This window comes from Ornithorhynchus anatinus, chromosome 2 (genome assembly GCF_004115215.2).
Source record: "Ornithorhynchus anatinus isolate Pmale09 chromosome 2, mOrnAna1.pri.v4, whole genome shotgun sequence".
Lineage (NCBI taxonomy): Eukaryota > Metazoa > Chordata > Mammalia > Monotremata > Ornithorhynchidae > Ornithorhynchus > Ornithorhynchus anatinus.
Window position 1 is genome coordinate 119,340,529 of NC_041729.1, and position 21,967 is coordinate 119,362,495.

The following is a 21,967-nucleotide window of genomic DNA, read 5'->3' on the forward strand; positions in this document are numbered from 1 at the left end:
CAGAGTTCCCATTCGGATTATGGCCTGATTTCACAACTTCTTTATTTCTTTTGAATGTTTGGGGAAGGGCAGTCTTTTTTGCCCCTTATTTAGGTTACTTTAGCAGATGGTCCCAGTAACAGAAATCTGGTTCTCATTCTAAGCAGCACATCAACCAACAATACAATGATAGACAAGGAAGTTTAAAACTAAATCAATCAGGCCAGAATAGGAGGAGACTGTCAGAGTGTGGTGGCAGTGTTATTTCGCTCCAGGATGAACTAGAGATATTTAGAGCTATAATGCTGTTTGAGCTTCTCTAGAGCTGTTAGTCGTGGACCCCACAGACACCACCTTCAACTTCCTGAAAAGCCCCACCTGCACTGTTTAAAGATTATGCTCAATTAAGTTCTATTACAAAAAAAAATCAGTCTCTAGCATAAAAGGTGTGCTCTCTAAAATACAATTCTGCAAGAGGGGACACATGAGGAAAATGGACAACAACTCAACTCAACCATCAAGCAACTGGTGCATGGTGAACTGAAATTGGGATGCAAAGCAAAGAAACCAAAAGGAAAATTTTTAAAGTACAATAAAGCAAAGCCTTAGCCAGTGGCTCCATCAGAGCTGAAAACTGGGAGTCATATATGCTGTAGATAGAGCAGTATAGCTAACCTCAATCAAGAATGGAGTGGTTCTCTTAGCAGAAGCTTCTTCTAGAATCACAAGGTGAAATGAACAAAAGCTACAACATGAGTCAATGCAGACAACAAATCTCTAGAGTCCCCTTACCTTCCTTGTCTTTCTCACTTCCCTTATTTTCTTCTCTACATTTTGCTAGACTCAATTCCATATATAATAGCAACTCCTCTATATTGGGGTTGTTCATTAAGTGGGGCACTTGTGTGAGTAAATATAGGAAATAAACACTTTGGAAAGATGCTTTAGGTAGCAGTGCATACATTGAAAATGGGAGAGATTGGCAGCTGGGAGGCCAGTGACAAGTGTGTACAGTGGCACTAATGAGAAATGACAAGAATTTGAGTCAGGGTTGTGGCAGTTTGAATGTCAAGGAAGAGGTGAATTTACTTACGGTGGAGAAAAAAACAGCAGACAAAAACATACTGAATGTGAAAGTTAAAAATCAAAGAGTAGTCAAAGATGACACTGAAGTTGCAAGCTTCTGTAAGCCTCTAAAGATGGTCATGTTGCCTGCTATTTTCGGCCAAGTCTCCAATCTCCACCAGTGTCTTCCTATCTCCTGCACACTGCCCTGGTCTTTCCTCGCTCCTCTGTATTCTCCATGTCTCTTTCTTTCTCTTCTGCTATGTCTCCCAGTCTTTCTATTTTTTTTTCCCTGTTCTCACTCACACATTACCTATGGATTTGCAATTTTTTTAAATTATATTAAAAAATAGTGAAGTAGTACTAAGACTAGAATTAGTAGAAGTAGTAGCAGTATTTAATGAGAATCTACTTGGTGCACTGCAGTACAACATTTGACTGCCCACAAGAAGCAGGGAAGCAGTGTGGCCTAGTGGATAGAGCAGTGCCCAGGAGTCAGAGGAACCTGGGTTCTAATGCTTGTTCTGCCACATGTCTGCTGAATGACTTTGGGCAAGTCACTTAACTTATCTGTACCTCAATTATCTCATCTGCAAAATGGGGTTTAACACTGTGAGCCACAAATGGACATGGACTGTGTCCAACTTGTATCTAACCCAGTGCTTAATACAATGCCTTGGACACAGTAAGCATTTAACAAATACCATAAAAAGCTAACACTTTAAAAATGCATAAGATTTCTAAATAAGTTCATTATATGTTTACATTTTTTAAGTACAGCAGTCAGATGAAAATTGAGCCACATAGGTAGGCCATACACAGGAATGAGGGTGACATCTCCAGTTCTCCAGAAGAGTTAGTTAACTGACCCTGATTTCCACTAGTTCATTTATCTTGCTTTGGTGACTACAGGAAAAATAATAATAATAATAATAATAATAATAATAATGGTTTTTGTTAAGCACTATGTGCCAGGTACTGTACTAAGTGCTGGGGTGGATACAAGCAAATGGGGTTGGACACAATCCCTGTCCCAAGTGGGGCTCACAGTCTCGATCCCCATTTTACAGATGAGGTAACTGAGGCACAGAGAGGTTAAGTGACTTGCCGAAGGTCACACAGCAGACAAGTAGTGAAGCATAGATTAGAACCCATGAACTTCTGACTCCCAGGCCCGCGCTCTATCCGCTACACCATGCTGCTTCTCTAAGATGAATAAGCAGCACATACATATATACCATCTACCACTGTTCTCTGAGGGTAGGGATTGGGTCAACCTACTCTACTGTAGTCTCTCAAGTGCTCAGTATAGAGCTTGCATATAGTAAGCACTCAAATACCATTGATTGACTTAGCAGTATTTTCATGTTGAATATTTCTGAGCTGAAGTAAAACTCTCAGTTTTATTGTTCTAGAAAAGCACTGTTGGGTTTGCATTTGTTCAAATCATTTTGAATTGAATTCATCTTTACTTTCATTATGTGCTTTTTAAATTTGGCAAAATTGACATTTTTGTAAAGGGTAAATAGCCCCAAGTTCCAGAATGAAAAGCACAAAATTTCCTATTTGTATTAGGATGATACTCCTGACCAATTTTCTGATTGTGTGAGCTTCCAGGGGAGAAAAATCCTACTAGAAAGAGAATAGCAACTGGGAGCCAGAAGACCTTGTTTCTAATCCTGACTCCACCACTTGCATGCAGTGTGACCTTCAGCAATCACTTAAATTTCCTATGCTTCAGTTTCCTCATCTATAAAAGAGTGATTAAAAAACCCCAACTTACTCTCTCTTCCACTTAGTGGAATTTACATATGGGACAGGGACTAGGAACTGTGTCCAGTCCAATTATCTTTTACTTACCCTAGCATTTAGCACAGTTCTTGATATATAGTGAGCCCTTAAAAGAACCATCATCATCATCATCACAATAGAGGATAGAACTTAATTATACCCCTTATCACCCCATGAAATGGTACTGGTCCATTTAAGATAGAATTTTCAAGAAACTGCATAATAAATTTTCTGAGTAAAGGGTTTGTGTTATTTTCTGGTAGTTGTATGGTTGAGATTGAGTATACTGAGAAACGTAGATATTTAGCACGTTTCCAAAAAGTATTTGGTGAATAATTTTAACAACTGGAAAAAATACATTTACATACTTACATTGTCCCATTTAAGTAAAGCTCCATTAACACAAGGAAGCTGTCTTTACTAAGATCATCTTTCTTAAGAGCACTTCTAGCTCTATGATTATATTTATATTCTAGGCTTAAGAAATACAGACTTCCCTACTCTTCAGTGACAAGTGAATAATCAAGTCCCTGAGTACTCCTGAGTAATTTGCAAAAAGCAGCATGGGCGGACATTTACTGAGATTTCATATCAACCTAATAAAACTCCTCAAAAGGCAAATAAACCAAATATAGCACATATAGGACTAGGAAGAGGACACCTGGAAAGTGCAATTTTTGTTTTGACTAGTGAATAAGCCAATGTTTGTTGAGTCTTGTAATTTACATATTTTGCATAATTATTATATATTGCTGCTGTTGTATTCATAAACTTTTTAAAAGTATTTGACACTCTTAGCAAGCATATTGCTCAATCTGCCTAAATCAAATATGTATTACTTGATGCCAAGCCATTATTCACATACTGTTTTTCACCAGAGTTGTGCATTTACTGTTAACTCAATAGCTGCTGTAATAAACAGCGTTTTCAAGCATATTCTCCACAATGAAACATTATTCATATACATCTTTATATTTATGTATATTCATATTGCATAATATATGCTATATATGTGAAGTATTATGCATATTTTTTATTACTGAAAGGCCAGTGAGCAATGGATAATCATTTTTCTGCACATGTTTATAGGTATTCTCACCTTACAAATGCATTTGCTTGGGCTAGTACCTGGGTCCATGTTACGGTTCCATTTTAGTAACACAATATTCCCCAAACCTCTGTTCCATTTCCTAATTGCTGTGAGCCTGGCTTGTCTGTTAGCCATCATTTCCCCCCATCGATCGACCACTACTAAAGTGAAGTGACTGAAGATGTGAATCAGTGTCCTCTCCAATTATGTATGTTCATTTCAAGTTTTTATATTATAGTTCCTCACAGCCTCTCAGGGAACAACTCACTGGGAGAATGTGTGGGCCTGTCTTCTGCAGGAGTGGCAAAATGGACACCTTTTCAGCTTCAGATTTTCATAAACTCACTGACAGATTTTCATAAATTCCTCCTCTAGGCTATGTCCTTGTGGGCAAGAAACACACCTACCAAATATGTTACATTGTACTCTACCAAGCATTTAGTTCAGTGCTCTGCACACAGTAAGTACTCAATAAATATGATGTATTGATTGCTGCTACAACTTCAGCTACTCCACCCAAAGAGACAGGACCAAAGCAGTGATCGGTACTGCTTAATGGGACCCTCAAAATTACCATTTGGTAAATATGGCCAGTTTGGAAATGAAAAAGTAGTCACAAAGAAGAGGAACAGCTTCATGCCGGAACCAACCCCTATGTTGTGACCTGTTCCTTGTTGCCTGTCAGAGTAAGATTGTTTTCCTCACAAGATCAGAGAAATACGTGTTTTTTTGCTAGTAAAGAGTTAGGTGAATCAAAGCACTTATCCTACCCTGCCTTGATTACTTTATCAGCCTCCTTTCCTCTCTGCCTCCTGTCTCTCCCCACTCCAGACCACACTACTGTGACTACTGTGTCAGCCTTCTCTCTGACCTCCCTTCCTCCTCTCTCGCCCCGCTCCGGTCTATTCTTCACTCCGCTGCCCGGCTCATCTTCCTGCAGAAATGATCTGGGCATGTCACTCCCCTTCTTAAACAACTCCAGTGGTTGCCTATCGACCTCGGCTCCAAACAAAAACTCCTCACTCTAGGCTTCAAGGCTCTCCATCACCTTGCCCCTTCCTACCTCTCCTCCCTTCTCTCTTTCTACCACCCACCCCGCACGCTCCGCTCCTCTGCCGCCCACCTCCTCACCGTCCCTCGGTCTCGCCTATCCCGCCGTCGACCCCTGGGTCACGTCCTCCCGCGGTCCTGGAACGCCCTCCCTCCTCACCTCCGCCAAACTGATTCTCTTTCCCTCTTCAAAACCCTACTTAAAAATCACCTCCTCCAAGAGGCGTTCCCAGACTGAGCTCCTCTTCCCCCTCTACTCCCTCTGCCATCCCCCCTTTACCTCTCCACAGCTAAAGCCTCATTTTCCCCTTTTCCCTCTGCTCCTCCACCTCTCCCTTCCCATCCCCACAGCACTGTACTCGTCCGCTCAACTGTATATATTTTCGTTACCCTATTTATTTTGTTAATGAATTGTACATCGCCTCGATTCTATTTAGTTGCCATTGTTTTTACGAGATGTTCTTCCCCTTGACGCTGTTTATTGCCATTGTTCTTGTCTGTCCGTCTCCCCCGATTAGACTGTAAGCCCGTCAAACGGCAGGGACTGTCTCTATCTGTTGCCGACTTGTTCATCCCAAGCGCTTAGTACAGTGCTCTGCACATAGTAAGCGCTCAATAAATACTATTGAATGAATGAATTAATGAATGAACACTTCATTCTGCTGCCTGGATCATTTTTCTACAAAAATGTTCAGGCCATATTTCCCCACTCCTCAAGAACATTATAGTGGTTGCCTATCCATCTCTGCATCAAACAGAAACTCCTTTCCATTAGCTTTAAAACACTTCATCACCTTGTCCCCTCCTACCTCAACTCACTACTCTCCTATAACCCAGCCCACAAACTTGGCTCCTCTAATGCTAACCTCTTTATTCTACCTCAATTTCATTTATCTCAGCGCCGACCTCACCCACATCCTGCCTCTAGCCTAGAACTCCCTCGCTCTTCTTACTCAACAATTACTCTCTCTTCCTTCAGAGCACATCTCCTTCAGAGGCCTTCCCTGATTAAGCCCTCCTTCCTCTTCTCCCACTCCCTTCTGCATTGTCTTGACTTTCTCCTCTTTATTCATCCCCCTTCCCAGGTCCACAGCACTTATGTACATATCCATAATTTTATTTATTTATATTCATGTCTGTCTAGTCTGGGAACCTCTAGACTCTAAACCTTGTTGTGGGCAGGGAATGTGACCATTATATTGTACTTTAACGAGCACTTATTTCAGTACTATGCATACAGTAAGCACTCATTATATATAATTGACTGAATAAGGAAATGAGAAGGGCAGTGCTGTTCAGGAAAGTAGCAAGTCACACAAAAGATGTAAACAAAGAATGTATCCAGCACTATTCATGCAATAGTATTTATTGACCGCTTACTATGTACAGAGCACTGAACTAAATGCTTAGAATGTACAATTTGGCAACAGATAGAGACAATCACTGCCCAATGATGTGAAGTCTAAAACACTAGCATGCAGGGTATACATTGTCATTCCAGGGGTGGCATAAACTAAACTTGAATTATGAGTCATCTAAAATTCAGTCTACTTAATTAAAAATACACGTATTTTGTCAGAGTAAGGAGAAGATGGTGACAAACAGCTGCTTTGGTAATCAGAGGTTTTGTCTCAGAAAAATAGAAAATAATGATCTGACTTCATGGCAATATGCTGAAGTTAAATAAACAGAAACTTGGTTAACTCAGTGGAGAGTGACTAGCTGTGCCCAAGTTTCAGGCAGAGATTGGAAAATAGAGACAGAGTAGATACAGTGGTGATGCAAGTTTGGAGACTGATCATTCAGGAAGCTATTACTAAAGGCAGAAAGTGCCAAAGCGATCCCCAAATCTCTGGATTGCAGCAGTTTCTCTGTCCTGTGAGAGGTCCCTGGAAATCCCTTACTGCTCCATTCACAAGAGAGCATTTAAGAATGTTACTTTTTTTTAAGCTGTTGCCTGGTGATATATCACACTGAATTAAAAGGATACTTATATCTTCCTTCTTTCTCTTAGGGGCAGGGGAAGACTACCATCTACAGTACAATTACAAAATTGGGTCTCTTACCTGATAATGAAATGGCAATCCATAATAAAACATTCTTTCTGGTTTCTCAGAAGCCCAACTTAATTACACCACAGGATGAAAGCATGAGCTAATGAAAGATCTGAAAGGATTACAGAAATGTCTCAGCTAAGGCATGGTCTAGTGCAAAAAGTATGGGTCTGGGAGTTTGAGGATCTGGATCCAATTAGCTTGTATCTACCCCAGTGTTTAGTACAGTGCCTGGCACATAGTAAGCACTTAACAAATACCATTAAAAAATAAAGTGTGCATCAAAATTCAATATTATTTTAGATTGTGAGCTTGTTTGGGGGGGGGGATTGTCTCTATTGCCAAATTGTACTTTCCAAGTGCTTAGTATAGTACTATGCACACTTTAAGAGCTAAATAAATACGATTGAATGAATGAATGTATTTTACCTTCATTATTCTTTTATGGTATTTGTTAAGCACTTACTATGTGCCAGGCACCATTCTAAGTGCTGGGGTAGATACAAAGAAATCAGGTTGGACACAGTCCATGTCCCACATGGGGCTTACAGTCTTAATCCCTAGTTTACAGATCAGGTAATTGAGGCACAGAGAAGTGAAGTGACTTGCTCAAGGTCACACAGTCGATAAGTTGCAGAGTTGGAATTAGAACCCAGGTCCTTCTGACTCCCAGGCCTGTACTCTATCCACTAGGCCCCACTGCATCTCTATTTCTTTCTTTATCACCTGTCTTCCCCTCTACATTCCTTGTGAGCCAGGAACATGTCTACCAATTTTGTAATATTGTATTTTCCAAACCACTTAGTATGGGCCCCTTTAAACAGTAAGTGTTCAATAAATATAATTGATGGTGATACTAGAATTATCTGATAATACATCAATTTAATGTTGCACTTCTCTGAAATGAAAAGACTCCATTCAAATACAATGAAAGTATTTATTAATATGCTGGTATTTTGTTTGCATATGCTTTTCATACTAGGCATTTTCATACCTCATTTAGTGAGGTAATAAGAACAATATACACATCTAATTTAAGACCCAATTATAAAATTTTAAATAAAACTAAAATGGCAGGATATTTTAACCCTTATATTGTTGTAACAGAATGAGGACCCATTTAATAAAATAGCTGCATATGCCCCTCTGAAGGCCTCTAAAGTTCTTCTTTTTCAACCATACAATCAGTTATCAATAGAAAGTTATTTAATTTTTCCTATTTTCTAGACATAGTGGGATTGCAGTTTTTCATATTAATTAACCTAAAGAGGTTTCCCTGTTAATAGGAAATTGTAAGTCTGATCAGTTAATTGCCATTTACATACCACAAAATGATTATTTCTCCTAATACACACCAGTGCTAAGAAATGGAAAACTTACCTTCATTTTTTTCTTCTTTAAAAATCTTTAGTGTCATCTTGGACTCCTCTCAGATATAACTACCCACATTTAGTCTGTTTCTAAATCCTGATGCTTTTCTTCTTTAAGAGGTCCTAGATTCACTCCTTCACTCCACTGTAGTTCCTGTCTTCAGCCACTCAACTACTCAGTCCTTTCTGCATTTCAACATCTAGATTATCTTTCTAAAATGCCCTTCAAAAATAAAAATGTGTCACTTCCGTACTCAAAAACTTCCAAAAGCAATTGGAAGCTTTTGAGTAGTGAAGTGACACATTTTTCTCCACAAACACAAATTTCTTACCATTGATTCAAGGCTCTCCAGAAAGTTTCGTTTGTACTTTTCCACTGTCTTCAACTTGATCTCAACTCTTATCCTAACATGCTGTTCCTGTCAAGCAAACCTCCTAAATGCATTTCGCTAACGACTCCCCTGTCCAACCAACTACACTTCCCACTGCACAGAACTAACTCCCTCAGAAAGTTGCCTAAACCACATCCCTTCCAACTTTTAAAACCCTTCTTTGACAAAATTCTTCTCCAGGAAGTAGTGTCTAATCTTCCCCTAATTGAATAGGTCATTCACTTAGCCACTCAGCATTTATGTTCATACCAACTTTCATTTAGTTTTCCTCTAGTGTGAGGGTCCTTAGAAAAACCTGTGCTAAGGAAACTCGCACTGTAGATTCACCTGCCCTGTCCAGTTTCTTTGACAATATAAGACACCAATCCTAAATAGGCTCACGCTGCCAGCAGGATGTTCTGCAACTCAACCACATTCTAGTCAAAATGTGCAGTGAAAACACATCACAGAAAAATTGGAAGCATGTATTCCAATCATTCATTCAATTTTTGTATAATTTGTTGCTACCAATTATATCTATGCTTTTGACTTGGACCACCTGACTTTCAATGTGTTATGATTTCAACTGAGGCATCAAATCTTTGAGCTATTGAATGGTCTGATTACTAAAGCCAAAGCTATTTTTTGAACTGAGGTAAAGAAGGAATAACTTGAAGAAAAGAGAAAAAGGAAATAAACTGTGTTTTTACAAACAAATGACTAAAAAATTCAGTGATGATAAGGTTGAAAAACATTACATCTCTCCATCATCAAACATTACATCTCTGCATCATCATAAAAGTTCAGATTCAAAATTTTACTGTTTTGCAGAACCTGGGTTGTAATCCTAGCTACAACACTTGCCTGCTGGATGAGCATAGACAAGTCACTTAATTTCTCTGTGCTTCAGTTACCTCATCTGTAAAATAGGGGAATATACCTTTTCTCCCTCACTCTTAGGCAGGGAGCCCCATGTGCAACAGGAACTGTGTCCGATCTGCTTGTCAGGTATTTACCTCAGTGATTTGTACAGTGCTTGGCACATAGTAAGCACTTAAATGCCATCATTATGATATACATTTCAATGTTTAACATAGAGTCTTTCAACACTAAGTGACATACACAAATACATAGATTTTTATTAATAAATAGTACTTATTCAGAGCAGACTGTGAGCACTGAATGGAGCACTTGGGAGAGCATAAAAGAGTAGGCATAATACCAATATGATGAGAAAAAAGTTAGAGAGTTTGTTTGGGCCATAAAGTCTAAGAAAATCTAACTAAATCAACCTACTCTTCATACCTCAATCTCATCTTTCTCATTGCCAACTCCTTGTCCATGTACTCACTTGTGACCTGAAACTCCCTCCCCCTCTAAATATAACAGACTTCAAAGCCTTATTAAAATCATATCTCCTCTAAAAGGCCTTCACCAATTAAGCCTTAATAATAATAATAATAATGTTGGTATTTGTTAAGTGCTTACTATGTGCAGAGCACTGTTATAAGAGCTGGGATAGACAGAGGGTAATCAGGTTGTCCCGCGTGGGGCTCCCAGTCTTCATCCCCATTTTATGGATGATGTTACTGAGGCACAGAGAAGTTAAGTGACTTGCCCACAGTCACACAGCTGACAAGTGGCAGTGCCCGGATTCGAACCCATGACCTCTGACTCCCAAGCCCGGCTCTTTCCACCGAGCCACGCTGCTTCCCATAAAAGATACATTTCCTGCCCACAGCAATCTTACATATTAGATGGCGGGGACACAGAACTAATAATAATAATAATGGTGGTATTTGTTAAGCGCTTACTATGTGCAAAGCACTGTTCTAAGCGCTGTGGGGATACAAGGTGATCAGGTTGTACCACATGGGGCTCACAGTCTTAATCCCCATTTTACAGATGAGGTAACTGAGGCACAGAGAAGTTAAGTGACTTGCCCAAAGTCACATAGCTAGCAAGCAGTGGATCCGGGATTCAAACCCATGGCCTCTGACTCCCAAGCCCGGGCACTTTCCACTGAGCCAAGCTGCTTTTCCCCTATTCCTCATACCTTCTGTGTGACTTATGCATTTACATTTGTACCCTTTAAGCACTTGGTTTGTACCCACCCACAGCCCCACAGCTGTAATTTATTTATATTTATATCTTTCTTTCCCTTTAGACTATAAGCACCTTATGGGCAAGGAATATGTCTATCATGCTATTGTACTGTACCCTCCCAAGAGCTCATCACACAGTAAGTGCTCAATAAATACCACTGATTGATTTTCCCATGTCTTGACACAGTAGTCAGCACAAGGTCAATAAATAAAAATCATAATCAATCTTTGTACTTCTTCCAGGCAAAAGCAAAATCACAGTTAAGGTGAAAATTTAAAAATCTTTCCCATATAAACTGTAATGTTCTAAAGTTGTACATTTATCATGTCATGGCAGTAAAATTCTCAAAACTTTCTAAAAACAAATGGCATGCAGTAAAATAAGTTAATCAGTCATTTGAGTAATAGTCATTTGAGTAGATTGAGTTCTATTATTTTCTAGATTTTAAAAAAAGTTGGACAATATCCTGTAGGGAGTATCATATAGAATTGTTCACGCTCCAGTGGCTTCTTCCCCACTGCTTTCAAACATGTCCATGTCTTCCTTATTCCCCAAAAAAACCCTACCTGAGCCCAAAGCTCCCTCCACTTATTGCCCCATTTCCCTCCTATCATTGCTTTCCAACCTTCTTGTGCAAGTTGTCTATACTCACTGTTTCAAGTTCCTATCCTCAAATTCTTTCCTTGACTCCATCCCCTTTGGTTTCCGTCCCCTTTACTCCACAGAAACTGCCCTCTCGAAGATCACCAATGATCTTCATGCCAAATCCAAACAGCCTGTACTCCATTCTAATCCTCCTCCATCTCTCAGCTGTCTTGGACACGGTTGACCACCCCTTTCTCCTGGAAAATTATCCAATCACTGACATTGTCCTCTCTTGGTTCTCCTCCTATCTCTTTGGTCACTATTCTCAGTCTCTTTCACAGGTTCCTCCTCTGTCTCTCATCCCCTAACTGTGGGGGTCCCTCATGGTTCAGTTCTGGGTCCCCTTCTATTCTCCATCTACACCATTCCCTGTGGTGAATTCACTCTCAACATAGTAAGCACTCACTAAAAAGTGAAGCAGCGTGGCTTAGTGGAAAGACCACGGGCTTGGGAATCAGAGGGTGTGGGTTCTAATCCCTACTCTGCCACTTGTCAGCCGTGTGACCCTGGGCAAGTCACCGGGCTTTTCCGTGCCTCAGTTAGCACATCTGCAAAATGGGGATTAAGACTTGAGTCCCACATGGGACAACCTGATAACCTTGTATGTCTCCCAGTGCTTAGGACAATGCTTGGCACATAGTAAGCGCTTAAATACCATCATCATTATTAAAAACTACTGCTTGACCACGTTTGATTCACGTTCTCATGCTGCTTGACACTTCAGACAGCCCCTTGAGTATGCCCCTTCAAAGAACTTAGGTATCCGCTCACTCCAAATCCGTAGTGCCTATGCACATCTTGATTCTATTTATTGCTATTGTTCTTGTCTGTCTCCCCCGATTAGACTGTAAGCCCATCGAAGGGCAGGGACTGTCTCTATCTGTTACCGATTTGTACATTCCCAGTGCTTAGTACAGTGCTCTGCACATAGTAAGCGCTCAATAAATACTATTGAATGAATGAATTTGCTCACAAGATTTCGACTACCACCTCTATGCAGATGATTCCCAAATCTACATCTCCAGCCCTGATCCCTCTACCCCTCTGCAGTCTCATATTTGCTCATGTCTTCAAGACACCTCTATTTGGCTATCCCGCCTTCACCTCAAACTTAACATGTCTTAAACAGAATTCCTTATCTTATCACCCAAACCCTGTCCTTCTCCTGACTTTCCCATCACTACAGACACCCATCCTTCCTGTTTCACAAACCTGTAAACTTAGTGTGATCATGACTTCTCTTTCTCATTCAACTCAAATATTCAATTTATTACTAAGTCCTGTTAGTTTGACCTTCACAACATCACTTTTCTCTCCATCCAAGCTGCTACCACCTTAGTCCATGCATTTACCTTATCCTGCCTTGACTATTGTATCTTCCACCTTGCTGACATTCCTGCCTCCTGTCTCTTCATTCTGCTGCCTGGATCATTTTTCTACAAAAACATTCAAACCACTTTCCCCACTCTTCAAGAACCTCCAGTGGTTCATTCAGTAATTTGAGTGCTTACTATGTGCACAGCACTGTACTAAGCGCTTGGAATGTATAATTGGGCAACAGATAGAGACAATCCCTGCCCATTGACAGGCTAACAGTCTAATTGGGGGAGACAGACAAAAACAATAGCAATAAATAGAATCAAGGGGATGTACATCTCATTAACAAAATAAATAGGGTAATAAAAATATATACAAATGAGCAGACAAGCACAGTGCTGAGGAGAGGGGAAGGGAGAAGAGGAGGAGCAGAGGGAAAGGGGGGAAAAGGGAGCTTAGCTGAGGGGAGGTGAAGTGGGGAGCAGAGGGAAAAGGGGAAGCTCAGTCTGGGAAGGCCTCTTGGAGGAGGTGAGCTCTCACCTGTCCACCCCTACATCAAAAAGAAACTCCTTACTATTGGCTTTAAAGTACTCAATTACCTTTCCCCCTCCTACCTCACTTCCCTAATCTACTACACTTAGTTTGCACACTTCGCTCTTCTAATGCTCACTGTACCTCATTCTCATCTATTTCACTGCCCACCTCTTGCCCACATCCTGCCTCTGTCCTGGAACACCCTCACTCTTCATATTCGACAGACAGTTACTCTCCCCTCCTTCAAACCCTTCTCCTCCAAGAGGCCTTCTCTGACTGAGCCCTCCCTTCTGCATCATCTTGACTTGCTCTTTTTATTCATCCCCCCTCCAAACCCCACAGCACTTACGTATATATGTGTAATTTCATTTACTTATATTAATGTCTGTCTCCCCCTGTAGACAGCTTGTTGTGGACAGGGAATGAGTCTATTATGCTGTTTTACTGTACTCTCCCAAGCATTTAGTACAGTGCTCCGCATATAGTCAGTATGATGGACTAATTGGCTGACTAGAACATCAAATATAAAGACTTCTTTTATGGTGGGGAGGAAATCCTTCCAAAAAAATAATCCTAAAGACATAGATCGAATGTGACATTTAGAATGAAAGCATTTACTTTTTAGTGATTTACTTTTCGGTGATCAATAACATGGAGTGGAGGTTTGGCAGTAGCAGATACAAGTGTCCCCAAGATTTTTTTGCAGTGACTAAGACTGGAATAATTTAACATTATTCTTGCTGCTATTAGCGATGAACAATTCACAATGACTCTGTCCTGCTTTCACAACTACCTACTCCAAAAAGTTCAACTTTGTGCGAAGGGAACGTGTCCACCAACTCTGTTGTAGTGTTCTCTCTCAAGCACTTACCACAGTGTTCTGTATACAGTAAGCACTCAATAAATACCACTGATGATGATGAATATTAAATGCATCTTTTCCATTATGAAAAGTTTATACTGGAATTCTAGATAGATATACTGCTACTTAGAGGATGCTCATGAGCTAATTAGAAACTTGACAGCTAGCCTGCAGATATGAGTTCCCTTTGTTGGGAATCAAATTGTCTTGAAGACAATTTCCAGATGGTGGTTGACTGCTAAATGCTGTAAAAAGGGAAAAGAGAAAGAATATTTGAAAACTGTCCTTAAGGAAGGCGAATAAAAGAAGTGGTTTAGTCCAAATACACTGTGATTTTTAATCTTAGCTATACTGTGTCTCGGTAAACTCAATTTACACCTTTTCACATTAACGTAAACCCTTATTCACAATTCTACTGAGTTACTTGTTGAATTGTTACTTAGAATGCCAGCAAATCACAAGGAAAAAGAAAAACAAATCTGTAATTTAGTATTTTAAACAATATTTTAAAAAACCCATTATTTTTAAACTTAAGATTATATAATTATACATCTATAGAACATGAGAATGAACTCTGAACAGTATTCATCAGGTACTGCTTCTGAGTAAAACAAACTTATTTTTCAGAAACTCAGAAATTGATACAAGATATCCCAGGAAATCATCTTAAGAACTAATGTAAGCATACAATATACTAGAATAAAAATGAGTAAAGGCAAGGTTCCACTTCAAATATTTTGAGTTGAGACAACCAGAGTTCTAAAAATACATTCTGTTTCATCTTTATGGCATATCAATTTTGACTTTACAACACTTGCTTCCTTTATGGTATTGGCACCAGGGATGCAGGTAGTAGAGGTAGACAGTGCACAGAAATCATTGAAAAACAGGGAAACAGTTTTAAAAACTCTACTGGGGCAAGGATTGAAGGGATAGAGAAGGGTAAAGAAGTGCAGAAAAAATAGGGGGAGAGGGAGTTAAAGGGGGGAAGGACTCACCAAGGAGTCACAATACAGGGTCAATATGTCCATTTTATTTCCAGTGAAAGTAAATCAGCTGCCCTATTGTGGACCTGTCTGTCTTCCCCTCTAGACTGTAAACTCCTTGAAGGCAGGGATTGCTTCTAACATCTCTCATATACTGAGTTCTCCTAAGTGCTTTAGTACGGAGCTCTGGACTAAGAAAACACTCAAGAAAGGCCACTGATTGATTCATCAGATTCATTCAATATAAATACAATAATGTAGCTAATATCACTTTTCTATAGCTGAATGAAAAGACAATTGTGAGTAATTGTGATTGAAAATGGTATATATACATGGAGAACCAATAACCCAACTATGAATGATAGATTGTAAGCTTGCTGTGAACAGAGAATGTATCAGTTACATTGTTGTATTATACTCACCCAAGTGCTTAGTAAAGGGCTCTGCACACAGTAAGCACTCAATAAATGCCACTGACTTACCAACACAAGAAAACTGATTCTGACTTCTGTTTTGCTTTGTAAGTCCAAGGACTTCCTACATATTTATAGAAAAATGATATGCTAGTAGCAAATCTACCAATTTTTACTATTGTAGTTTAATAATATTGCAAGAATATTACAGTGGCGTTCTGAAATCATAGATCAACAGACTATATTTAGATTAAAACAAAAAAAATTATAGAGGGAGTTTATTACCATGATTACAAGTTTTCAGAACAGGCCTCTGTGAGTTTGGGCTGAGACTTTGTCGTATGTCTGTAAAGTAAGAATAAAACAAATATAATAATCCAATAACCTTTAAAAGTAAAGTATTTTGGATTCTTCCTACTCCCCTTTTAGGTTGGGTGCTTTCTAAAGTCATCATCATTCAGTAATAGTGACTTGACTCAATGGAGAATGCTATGACATTCACTTCCTATTTAATAATATCATAAACCCCACAGAGGAAAATGTGCATATGGTTCTAAGATGAGTCTTGTCAAATTAATCAGGCTATATAAAATAATTTAGTGCAATGATTTTCAAAGTGGTAGTGACATCAGTCAACTGGAAAGAGCATCTTTCTGATATTTGTCACAGCAAGAAAAGGATTAAGCAAACTTGGCACTTTTGAGCCTTTGTAGCCCACAGCACTGCATTCATGATGTATGCTTTTAAAAGATGTGGGGAAAAAAAGAAAATTTTTCTTTGCCCTAATATCCTAGAAAGCCACAAGAAGCAAGTATAATGTTCACCTTTAGGCCTTGGCGTCCTCTTTCTTCGGTCTCGGAAAGCAGCACCTGACTGCAATGCCTCAAGCAGGCTGTCCATCACGCCTGTTTCATCACCCTCTGTGGAAAGAGATTGTAGGAATTCCATCAAGCCTCAGGGTTACCATAGCAATGTCAAAGCAAACACAGGGGCTAGGGAGGTAGGTAGTGATTGGAAAAGAAACCAAAACACCATGACTAAAGCAGCAATTTCATACTGTGAACAGGCCTCTAATTCGGTCAGAACTCTGCTCTTTTTAAATGAAATTTGTCTCAATTTTGTAGTGTTTAGAAATGAGGACCCAAGTTCAATAGATTGACTTCAGAACATCCTTTTTAGACAGAGACAGTCAATACTTGGTAAATGGAATACAGTTCCAATCATATCTTACTTGTCTCTGGTTAGCATAATTACATTTCCCTTGAGGAATTTATTACTTTCAGGGTATTCCCTTTCTGCTCTAAAATCGATATGCCTAGAATTCCTTAACTCCCATTCTCTCCTAGACCCCCTCCAATCTGGCTTCCGTCCCCTCCACTCTACCGAGACTGCTCTCTCTAAGGTCACCCATGACCTCCTTCTTGCCAAATCCAATGGCTCCTACTCCATTCTGATCCTCCTTGACCTCTCTGCTGCCTTTGACACTGTCGACCATCCCCTCCTCCTCCGTACCTTATCTCACCTTGGCTTCACGGACTCTGTCCTCTCCTGGTTCTCCTCTTACCTCTCTGGCCGATCATTCTCGGTCTCCTACGCTGGAGCCTCCTCCCCCTCCCATCCTTTAACTGTTGGAGTTCCTCAAGGGTCAGTTCTTGGCCCTCTTCTGTTCTCCATTTACACTCACTCCCTCGGTGAACTCATTCGCTCTCACGGCTTTGACTACCATCTCTACGCAGATGACACGCAGATCTACATCTCCGCCCCTGTCCTCTCCCCCTCCCTTCAGGCTCGCATCTCCTCCTGCCTCCGGGACGTCTCCACCTGGATGTCTGCCCGCCACCTAAAACTCAACATGAGCAAGACTGAGCTCCTCATCTTCCCTCCCAAGCCCGGTCCGCTCCCAGACTTCTCCATCACCGTGGATGGCACGACCATCCTTCCCGTCCCGCAGGCCCGCAATCTCGGTGTCATCCTTGACTCGTCCCTCTCGTTCACCCCACACATCCTATCCGTTACCAAGACCTGCCGGTTTCACCTCTACAATATCGCCAAGATCCGCCCTTTCCTCTCCACCCAAACGGCTACCTTACTATTACGGGCTCTTGTTATATCCCGGCTAGACTACTGTGTCAGCCTTCTCTCTGACCTCCCTTCCTCCTCTCTCGCCCCGCTCCGGTCTATTCTTCACTCCGCTGCCCGGCTCATCTTCCTGCAGAAACGATCTGGGCATGTCACTCCCCTTCTTAAACAACTCCAGTGGTTGCCTATCGACCTCCGCTCCAAACAAAAACTCCTCACTCTAGGCTTCAAGGCTCTCCATCACCTTGCCCCTTCCTACCTCTCCTCCCTTCTCTCTTTCTACCGCCCACCCCGCACGCTCCGCTCCTCTGCCGCCCACCTCCTCGCCGTCCCTCGGTCTCGCCTATCCCGCCGTCGACCCCTGGGTCACGTCCTCCCGCGGTCCTGGAACGCCCTCCCTCCTCACCTCCGCCAAACTGATTCTCTTTCCCTCTTCAAAACCTTACTTAAAAATCACCTCCTCCAAGAGGCCTTCCCAGACTGAGCTCCTCTTCCCCCTCTACTCCCTCTGCCATCCCCCCTTTACCTCTCCGCAGCTAAAGCCTCATTTTCCCCTTTTCCCTCTGCTCCTCCACCTCTCCCTTCCCATCCCCACAGCACTGTACCCGTCCGCTCAACTGTATATATTTTCGTTACCCTATTTATTTTGTTAATGAATTGTACATCGCCTTGATTCTATTTAGTTGCCATTGTTTTTACGAGATGTTCTTCCCCTTGACGCTGTTTAGTGCCATTGTTCTTGTCTGTCCGTCTCCCCCGATTAGACTGTAAGCCCGTCAAACGGCAGGGACTGTCTCTATCTGTTGCCGACTTGTTCATCCCAAGCGCTTAGTACAGTGCTCTGCACATAGTAAGCGCTCAATAAATACTATTGAATGAATGAATGAATGACCAGGTGTATAATATAAAATGTTTTTGTTTTATAGATTACAGATCTATAGATTAAAGCCTCATAGATTACACTTTCGTACAAACCTTTACTGATGGGTCTAGCGGTTTGACATAGGTAACATCTGTCATCTGACAAAGGAAAAATTAATATCTCATAAAAGATTACTGCAATGGCACACAATTACAGATAAGGTGAATTGATTTTACCCATTGGGAAACAAAAAACGGTAAGCAAATTAAAGGAATTTCTCCCAAAATAAATTAAGGCCCACATTTGCTTCTGAGACTTCAATTAGACCATTGTTGCATATTACATATGTTACATATCTTTGACAATTCATGGGATGCAAACAGGAAAATTCCCCAGCAAGGAACAAAACATCTTCAGCACTTAACAGGTATGCTTTTTGACTGTGCATTCTATTATGTATTTGGATATACTGTTGTGGGCAGGGAACATGTCTACCAACTATTATATTTTACTCTCCCAAGTGCTTAGTACAGTGCTCTGCACACAGTAAGCACTCAATAATCATAATTGATTGATTACACTGCTTGCAAATACTTTTGGTTCTTGTCTCTTCCCCCTTAGAATGTAAACTCCTCAAGAGCAGGAATTATGTTACTTTGCTTGCCTGTACTTCTTAAGTACTTATTATGGAGCATTGCACTGAGTGGGCTCTCAATAAACACTACTCCTTTAGTAGCAGCATTATGAAATTCGCAGAACCTTGCATCTACAGAATTAAAAGAATACAATGTATTTTAAGAGATTGACATCCCTTATTTTCTGAAGCTCTGACCAGAGCCTATCTAGGGATGATGATATTCCTAGTCATCCAAGAGTTTTTTTAAAAAAATTATGGTTTCCCAAAGTAAAGTAGTTTTTTGCCTAAACTCTTAAACCTGGGGAAAATTTTACACTTAGCATGATATACAGTCACACTAAACATTACAGTTATATATCAGTACCCAAAAAATAAAATTTACACCTATTCCATATACAAAAGTGCATAATCCTGAAGTACTGTTAATATCTATTATTAATATCTATCTGTTGGAATGTATTTGATAATATGGCCATTTGATCCCAGTTTCGCCATTTGCTGCTGTGTCACTTAACTTCTCTGAGCTTTAGTTTACTATCAGTAAAATGGGGATTAAATCCTAATCCACCTTTCTTAGACTGTGAGCCTGGTGGGGAAAGGGACTGTGTCCAACCTGATTATCTTTTATCTTCTCCAACACTTAATACAGTGCTTGGCACATGTTAAGTGCTTAATAAATGCTACAAAATGCTCCGCGCAAGTGCCACCCCCTCCACCTGCGCCTCGGACCCCATTCCCTCTCACCTTCTTAAAACCATCGCCCCTGCCCTCCTACCTTCCTTAACTTCTATTTGTAACCACTCAATCTCCAAGGGCTCCTTCCCCTCTGCCTTCAAACATGCCCACGTCTCCCCCATCCTAAAAAAACCCGCTCTTGACCCCACTTCCCCCTCCAGTTATCGCCCTATCTCCCTACTACCCTTTCCTTTCCAAAATCCTAGAACGAGTCGTCTACAATCGATGCTTAGAATTCCTTAACTCCCATTCTCTCCTAGACCCCCTCCAATCTGGCTTCCGTCCCCTCCACTCTACCGAGACTGCACTCTCTAAGGGCACCCATGACCTCCTTCTTGCCAAATCCAATGGCTCCTACTCCATTCTAATCCTCCTTGACCTCTCTGCTGCCTTTGACACTGTCGACCATCCCCTCCTCCTCCATACCTTATCTCACCTTGGCTTCACGGACTCTGTCCTCTCCTGGTTCTCCTCTTACCTCTCTGGCCGGTCATTCTCGGTCTCCTTTGCTGGAGCCTCCTCCCCCTCCCATCCTTTAACTGTTGGAGTTCCTCAAGGGTCAGTTCTTGGCCCTCTTCTGTTCTCCATTTACACTCACTCCCTCGGTGAACTCATCCGCTCTCACGGCTTTGACTACCATCTCTACGCAGATGACACGCAGATCTACATCTCCGCCCCTGTCCTCTCCCCCTCCCTTCAGGCTCGCATCTCCTCCTGCCTCCAGGACGTCTCCACCTGGATGTCGGCCCGCCACCTAAAACTCAACATGAGCAAGACTGAGCTCCTCATCTTCCCTCCCAAACCCGGTCCTCTCCCAGACTTCTCTATCACCGTGGATGGCAGGACCGTCCTTCCCGTCTCTCAGGCCCGCAATCTCGGTGTCATCCTTGACTCGTCCCTCTCGTTCACCCCACACATCCTATCCGTTACCAAGACCTGCCGGTTTCACCTCTACAATATCGCCAAGATCCGCCCTTTCCTCTCCACCCAAACGGCTACCTTACTATTACGGGCTCTCGTTATATCCCAGCTAGACTACTGTGTCGGCCTTCTCTCTGACCTCCCTTTCCTCCTCTCTCGCCCCGCTCCGGTCTATTCTTCACTCCGCTGCCCGGCTCATCTTCCTGCAGAAACGATCTGGGCATGTCACTCCCCTTCTTAAACAACTCCAGTGGTTGCCTATCGACCTCCGCTCCAAACAAAAAGTCCTCACTCTAGGCTTCAAGGCTCTCCATCACCTTGCCCCTTCCTACCTCTCCTCCCTTCTCTCTTTCTACCGCCCACCCCGCACGCTCCGCTCCTCCGCCGCCCACCTCCTCACAGTCCCTCGGTCTCGCCTATCCCGCCGTCGACCCCTGGGTCACGTCCTCCCGTGGTCCTGGAACGCCCTCCCTCCTCACCTCCGCCAAACTGATTCTCTTTCCCTCTTCAAAACCCTACTTAAAAATCACCTCCTCCAAGAGGCGTTCCCAGACTGAGCTCCTCTTCCCCCTCTACTCCCTCTGCCATCCCCCCTTTACCTCTCCGCAGCTAAAGCCTCATTTTCCCCTTTTCCCTCTGCTCCTCCACCTCTCCCTTCCCATCCCCACAGCACTGTACTCGTCCGCTCAACTGTATATATTTTCGTTACCCTATTTATTTTGTTAATGAATTGTACATCGCCTTGATTCTATTTAGTTGCCATTGTTTTTACGAGGTGTTCTTCCCCTTGACGCTGTTTATTGCCATTGTTCTTGTCTGTCCGTCTCCCCCGATTAGACTGTAAGCCCGTCAAACGGCAGGGACTGTCTTTATCTGTTGCTGACTTGTTCATCCCAAGCGCTTAGTACAGTGCTCTGCACACAGTAAGCACTCAATAAATACTATTGAATGAATGAATTGAATGAATTATTTGGTAAGACCTTTTGTGATACTGTAAGTAACTTAGAGCAATATAGTTTAAAGGCACGGAGAAACACTATTTTTTCCCTGCATGTTTCTTGCATGCCAGCATAATGTAATTTCAACACACATCTTCTGCA

The 21,967-nt window shown here is 41.6% G+C and overlaps 1 protein-coding gene across 3 annotated transcripts in view; it reads right to left on the reverse strand.

The window, feature by feature from the left end:
* DIAPH3 (diaphanous related formin 3) overlaps positions 1 to 21,967 on the reverse strand; it is a 314,905-nt gene that overhangs the window by 71,777 nt on the left and 221,161 nt on the right. Inside the window, exons 26-28 of one of the 3 annotated variants that reach the window (XM_029057147.2) lie at positions 16,458 to 16,553; positions 15,919 to 15,978; positions 7,042 to 7,141 (exon numbers count right to left, since the gene is read on the reverse strand). In XM_029057147.2, the coding sequence (XP_028912980.1) occupies positions 7,101 to 7,141; positions 15,919 to 15,978; positions 16,458 to 16,553 (197 nt within the window). In that variant the 3' untranslated portion in view covers positions 7,042 to 7,100. Of the gene's footprint in view, positions 1 to 7,041; positions 7,142 to 15,898; positions 15,979 to 16,457; positions 16,554 to 21,967 lie in introns of those variants that run through there. The other 2 variants (XM_029057148.2, XM_039911199.1) reach the window with 2 other exon arrangements.